The 7,179-nt window shown below is 38.7% G+C and overlaps 1 protein-coding gene across 10 annotated transcripts in view; it reads right to left on the reverse strand.

The window, feature by feature from the left end:
* KIAA1109 (KIAA1109 ortholog) overlaps positions 1 to 7,179 on the reverse strand; it is a 157,701-nt gene that overhangs the window by 48,262 nt on the left and 102,260 nt on the right. For all 10 annotated transcript variants that reach the window (XM_014539037.1, XM_014539038.1, XM_014539039.1 and 7 more), the window contains 5 exons: positions 6,132 to 6,229; positions 5,095 to 5,280; positions 3,722 to 3,890; positions 1,782 to 1,993; positions 239 to 437 (listed from right to left, as the gene is read on the reverse strand). In XM_014539037.1, coding sequence (XP_014394523.1) covers positions 239 to 437; positions 1,782 to 1,993; positions 3,722 to 3,890; positions 5,095 to 5,280; positions 6,132 to 6,229 — 864 coding nt within the window. The remainder of the gene's footprint in view (positions 1 to 238; positions 438 to 1,781; positions 1,994 to 3,721; positions 3,891 to 5,094; positions 5,281 to 6,131; positions 6,230 to 7,179) is intronic.

The following is a 7,179-nucleotide window of genomic DNA, read 5'->3' on the forward strand; positions in this document are numbered from 1 at the left end:
CATCAACAAGAATGGCTACCTGGTTTATTCACCAACACTGCTGAAAGTTGTAGTTTTTCACAAAAATGTTCCAATCTTTTAAAAATAGAAATAGCCCTCATTTTACAAAGTCCAATAATATTCCTATATCTGAACATCCTTTACTTTCATAAGTGAAGACATACCAGTAGGTTGTTTTTGTTTTCTCTTTTAATTTTTAGAAACTCTCAAGTTCATACAGAAAATAAAAGACACTCACAGGCATTCATCACTAGATCCCCACGGATTTCTGGCTTCCAGTCATCCCATGATGTTTCAAAGCCGTCAGCAAAACGGATGCAGAAGTTTTTGAAATGCCCCTTACTAACCAGAGACTCAGAAGAGCAAGCAGTGATGAGAGTGCTTTCAATGGTCAGCACCAAGGCAGAGCCAGTGTCCAGGTCTCCGCTGTGATTGGACTGCAAAATATGTTAAAGAGGAAACAAGACAAAAGGTGACAACTTTTAAATTTGGAAATTCTCATAGAATTCCTGGAAACAAAAATCCATAAAGGGGGAAACCCAGAAAGCTTCATTGGAAAGTAGCTTAGAAAGATGCCTACTTTAAAAATTACTCAAGTGAAATGCATTTCCATGTGCTTTTTGTTTTAAACTAAATTTGCAAAAGGCTAATTATCTGCTTTTCTATTTCAAGCTTCTGTTTTCGTGTAGGAAAAGTTTGTTCTTTGCATTCTGACCACCACCCTTGGTGTGTGGGGCCCTCCTGAGTCCATACATCATGTGATTAAAGGTTACCATTCAACTCCTGAGACACAAACATAGCATATGGTGTCAATCCTCAACCCGGAGTTTTTGTTTTGTTTTGTTTTTAATATATTTTTATTGATTTCAGAGAGGAAGGGAGGGAGAGAGAGATGGAAAAATCAATGATAAGAGAGAATCACTGATTGGCTGCCTCCTGCATGCCCCCTACTGGGGATCAAGCCCACAACCCGGCATGTGCCCTTGACCAGAATCGAACGTGGGAACCTTCAGTCCACAGGCCGACGCTCTATCCACTGAGCCAAACCAGCTAGGGTAACCTAGAGTTTACTAAAAAATAAATTCATTCAACAACTGCTTACAGATTATTTAAGATAAACTATAACAGTAAAATAAAGGCCTCTGTATTTGTTTAATTGCAACTTCTTGGTCTGACAGGGTTTCATATTTCATAACCTTTTCTCTCTCATGCACATGTGCATGCAAATGTGTGTTCCTGAGAATTAGTCCCAAAAGTTATGAAGACAAAATTCTTCTTGCTTATTGGTCAAGGTCAAAATTAAGAGTTATCAGATGGGCCCTAACCGGTTTGGCTCAGTGGATAGAGAGTCGGCCTGCGGACTGAAAGGTCCCAGGTTCGATTCCGGTCAAGGGCATGTACCTTGGTTGCGGGAACATCCCCAGTAGGGCTTGTGCAGGAGGCAGCTAATTGATGTTTCTCTCTCATTGATGTTTCTAACTCTCTATCCCTCTCCCTTCCTCTCTGTAAAAAATCAATAAAATATATATATAAAAGTTATCAGATGGGAATCAATCTCATCACTATGCTGAGGCACATCAGAGTGCACAAATCTCATGAGATTCGCCTTTAATACTGTAGATGAATGAATAATGGTTGAAGTAGTTCGATCTTACTTGCTGTTTACTAAACTCAAGTTATAAACTGCTCTCCTAAGAAATCTATTGTGATACTCTATATACCTAGAAATGGTAGTAGAGTTGCCTGGTTCTTAGTGTTGGATGAGAACTTGAGTTCCGTACCTGTACAGCACTTGTGATAGGCAGGCAAATCCCCAGATCATTCACAGTGAGTTGCAGAAAGAGTGTCCCGAAGGCCTGGGCAGAGGTTTGCTGGATTCCGGGGAGCATATCTACTACTTCCTTTGTAGCCATGTGAATGTCCTTATGTAAAGCCATTCGTTGTTCATTCCAGTTGTCATAGGCAGCCTTATAGTTCAGCCAAAACAGCACAGCTTTCGGTGATTTAGGCAGGGAAGAAAGAAAATTTCTTTAAAAAAACTGTAAAGCTATATGGTAAGTAAACCCCAATAGCTGCAAAATCCCACTAATTAGTAAAAATTATTCCCAGAAAATAGTAGCATTAGGAATGAAAAGGATCTAAGATGATATAGTCAACTTGACAAATGAAACCAAGAAGCAAAAAGCAGACAATTGAAAAATGGCAGAAGGAAGAAGACAATCCAGGTCCATTCATTCATTCACTCATATATTCAACAAACTGTTTGTGAAATGCCTGTTATGAGCCAGGCACTGGGATGGAAGAAAAAATGAAAGCAGTCACGGTCCCTGACCCTGCAGAGCTTACTGCTTCTAATGTTTAAAAATTCCTAGAGGAGAGATGTAGAATACTAGGAGTATACATTGAAAAGATGGATTTTAGAGAAGAGGTCAAAGACATTTGAGTGTGTAGCAAGAATGAATTCTAAGGAAAATCTTCATTGAATGTAGTGCATAGAGGGAGCCTAAAGAGATGAAGAAGGAAGGGCCAGAGGAAAAGAAAAAGCAAGTGTCAGTCAGGAACACAGAGTAGAAAGTATTTTAAGGAGTTGTTGAAAGCTGACGAGAGGCTGGTAAGATGAGAAATGAAATAAACAGGCACTGGATCTAGAAAAATAAAATGTTATCCATGACATTACCAAAAGAAATTTTCCAACCAACTGATCTTATCACCAGATAACACCTACCACCAATTTAAATCTTAAACAGCTTGCTAAATGGTTCTTACTTTTAAAACACAGTTCCAACATATTCACCCAATATGCATTATTTAGACCCACTCTATCTGCTCAGCCTTATTTCCATTATTTCCTTTTAGGAAAGCTGCTTGCTGTATTTTCTTAGACCTCTGTACTCATATTCCTTCATTCAGGTTCTCTCTCATTTAGCAAATATTTATTTAATTCCTGCTATATATGCCATGGACTGTTCTAGACCATTGGATGCAAAGGCAAATAAGACAAGCTTTTGTTTCCTTGCCTCCCTGGTGATCTCTTAACTCCAAGTTGAATCTGAAGAATTGGTGTCTCCTCTAAGCAGCACAGGTGAAGGTAGAGACTCCCTGACCCCCTAGAGCAGTGGTTCTCAACTTTCCTAATGCCACGACCCTTTAATACAGTTCCTCATGTTGTGGTAACCCCAATTTCATTGTTACAAATTGAACATAATTAAAGCATAGTGATTAATCACAAAAACAATATGTAATTATATATGTGTTTCTTGATGGTCTTAGGCGACCCCTGTGAAAGGGTCGTTCGACCCCCAAAGGGGTCGTGACCCACAGGTTGAGAACTGCTGCCCTAGAACATGGATCTCTAACTCTGCTATGAGTCCACTTAACTCCTCCCACAGGGCTGAGAGTTCCTGGAGGACAGGATACTGTTTTCCGTATTCAGATTCCACTTCTAGACAGTACATAATCAATATTTAGAGTATAAGCAAATAAAGACATTAGCAAACCAAATGGGTACATTAGTTACCCAAACTAAAAAACTCAGCATTACAATCCATGTAGAAAGCAAATAACTTTAACAAGTAAAATGACTTTAAAAACTGAAGGGAATAAGCAAGAAACTGTTGGGATACTCCCATTTTAGATTTACACTGGTTAATTACAGTGATTTTTATCTGGTGTCATCCCCAACAGTTCTAAATCCAAGAAAAAAGTCTTGCCTGACTCTCACCTCTGTCAAAGGCCACCGGCTGCGCATACACGATCGGTCTATTCAAGGTAATAAGCACAGCTTCCCTATCTGAAGAGCCACTGATTTCTTCTCGGAGAGCATTTCTTAATCCAATTCTTGTTTTAAAATAGGCAACTTGATGAAAATCAGAACCAGCTTCCTCATAAACCTAAATTAAAAGTTCAATAAAATCAAATAATGGAAAGTGTTTTAATAAAAGAAACTAAAAGTTTTAACATCATTAATGGTATTGTGCACCCAAACAACTATAGTATATTTTTCTCAATTTCATGCACCAATAATATATACCTTATGCTATACCACAAACACCTGAAATCAATATAAAATATGAATGGGTATTTAAGAACTAAATGGAAAGTCAAACAAAGTTTGTACAAAATTGAGGATGAGGTCCATATTCTGAACAACAATGTATTAAATGTTTTACGATAATGAGATCCTTGCTCCTCTCAAAATGTTTTTATTTGAACAAATTAACTGTTTTCCTAAAGATGACAAGAAATTTTTGTTCATTTATTCCTCCCACATATTCTTTAATATAGGCAACTCAATTTTGAAAGTGTGATTGATATTCATTTAATCAGTTCTTCAAATCACAGAAGGGAAAGGTTAAAATCTACATAATTTTTAGCAAAATAAAAACAAAACACTAAAAACTCTGAGTTGTGAATATTAATTTTTATAAAATACAGTCTGATTTACTGCTGTGTATGTATGTATATATGTTTTACAACATATACGTTTAACATTTCGGTATGCAAAACTTGCCAATATTACAGCACAACTGAGAAACTTAGTAACATTTTTAAAAAATATATTTTATTGATTTTTTACAGAGAGGAAGGGACAGAGATAGAGAGCTAGAAACATCGATGAGAGAGAAACATCGATCAGCTGTCACCTGCACGCCCCATACTGGGGATGTGCCCACAACCGAGTCCATGCCCTTGACCCTTCAGTCCGCAGGCGTCGGCTCTATCCACTGAGCCAAACCAGTTAGGGCAAAACTTAGTAACATTTTAAGAACTCACCAATATTAGCACAAAGCATTGAAATAAAAACAATGTTTAATAAAATAAAGAGAAATTATAAGCACATACTTGTGAAGATACTGGATTAAGTTTCACATGGTTGCATTTGCACTAAACTATAACAATATACCACCAAAATACTCAATGAAATACCAAGGTAAAATTGTAAAGACCTTTATAAATTAATTTTCATTAGAATTTATAACCAGAAATTTTAGCAATTTAAAATATTTTCATAAATATAGTGATATTTCAAGTAGTTGAAATTGATGTGTAAAATATAAAAGCTACAGTTCTAATGTCAACACATTCTGCACTCACCTGATGTTTGACAATTTGTCCTAATGCCAAATTCAAATCCACTTGGCATTTACCAAATAGTTTCAGGTAGCTGCTGCTTCCTGGTAAGGCTTTGGTTTGAAGTCGGTTCGAAAGTTCCAGTTCAATCAATCCAGTTTCAAATCTCACAGCTCTCATTGATGGAGTTGTAGCTGTGACTTGAATACCCTAGCAGATTAAATGTTAGAAGGAAAAAAGGACTCTTAAGTCAACAATGTCCACCCACTCCAATGAAACCTTTCGATACGATAAAATGGAATGTTTTAAAACACATAGGATGTCTAATAAACTGATAAAACAGCCAACATTCTTTAATTTCTCATTAGTAGGGACTCCCTTTAGTTAGTAAATTTCATTTCAGTATTTTGTATATTAAAAATCTAGACTGTTCATGGGTTAATTATAAATACATTATAATTAAATAAGTATTTGGTAAGAATAATTTTATTTTTAAGAACACTAATGTCTTAAAATATTGGAAATATGAAGGTTTCTATCAAGGTATTACTGCTAATTGAACAGTGCACAAAATATTTCTTGCTGGTTGATCTAAATGTTCTGCATGGAAGGACATCCAAGGCTCTTTAAAATGCAGAAATATGTGCACACTGAAAAAATGCAAATAGGAAAAGGCCCTAGATCAGTGGTCGGCAAACTCATTAGTCAACAGAGCCAAATGTCAACAGTACAACAATTGAAATTTCTTTTGAGAGCCAAATTTTTTAAACTTAAACTATATAGGTAGGTACATTGTTATTAACTTAATTGGGGTACTCCTAAGGCTGCGGAAGAGCCACACTCAAGGGGCCAAAGAGCCACATGTGGTTCGGGAGCCGCAGTTTGCCAACCACTGCCCTAGATTATAGTCAAACAATTATAAAGTATTTTTCTTTAGTGGATATACTTCATTTCTATTCTCCAGCTAGCATATTTATGTCTCATATGAATTTTCTATAAAAAGCAGGCATTAATTAATTTGAAAAATCCTTCTAAGAGTAACATTCTTATTGCTATGTCACCTTAAACTGCAAGTTGAGGGAATAGAGTAGAATCTTAGGCTTCTCTCCATCCGCTGTCCCATCGTGTTCATTCCAGAGAGGAATCGGCTGCTCCCCGCCTAAAAGAGGTTAAAAAATTGAGAGATTAGGATAATTTCTTTAAAAGAAAAATTTCTATTTTGTGCATTAAAAAAACAACACATAAAACATTTATTTTCTTTTGACTGAGCATTAAACCAATCTTTTTAGCAGGTTACTTTAACTGAGGCAGATGTATATAAGCCAGGGATAATGCTACATCCATAGACATTTCTTAAGCACATTTTATAAGGACTAAATTAAAACATTATCTGAATAATAAAACCAAATGTGATTATACATGCCAGAAAATGTATTTGAGGCAAAAAAGTGACTAATTTCTTCAATCAAAAATGTGAACTTTGTTGTTTATATTTTGACTAGTGGCCTTGTGCACGAAATTCATGCACATTAAAAGGGAATTAGAGGAAATATTTTAATATTGCTATTTGCCCTTTCTCTATAATAGAAGTGTCAGAGATGAAATAAAATTAGTAAAAATCTTCCTCCTGCGGGACCCAGAGTCAAGTCCCTGCCCACCTGTGTGCACCTCGAAATTGTCCGACCCCCCCCCCCCCCCCCCCGCCCGCCGGGGTGGGGGGGGGGGGGGGGGGGGCACAACCTCAGGTCCCCCATCAAACCCCGCCAGGTAGGGGGCACAGCCTCAGGTCCCCCGGCCTGGGGCAGGGGGCACGGCCTGAGGTCCCTCATAAAGCCCCACTGGGCTGAAGGCGCGGCCTCAGGTCCCCCGGCCCAGCGATGGGGTGGGGGGTGTGGCCTGAAGTCCCCCGGCCTGGCCCCCCATCAAACCCCGCCAGGTAGGGGGCACAGCCTCAGGTCCCCCGGCCTGGGGCAGGGGGCACGGCCTGAGGTCCCTCATAAAGCCCCACTGGGCTGAAGGCGCGGCCTCAGGTCCCCCGGCCCAGCGATGGGGTGGGGGGTGTGGCCTGAAGTCCCCCGGCCTGGCCCCGGGGCGGGGGGCAAGCAGGAG

Source organism: Myotis brandtii, unplaced genomic scaffold (assembly GCF_000412655.1).
Source record: "Myotis brandtii unplaced genomic scaffold, ASM41265v1 scaffold208, whole genome shotgun sequence".
In the NCBI taxonomy this organism is placed as follows: Eukaryota; Metazoa; Chordata; class Mammalia; order Chiroptera; family Vespertilionidae; genus Myotis; species Myotis brandtii.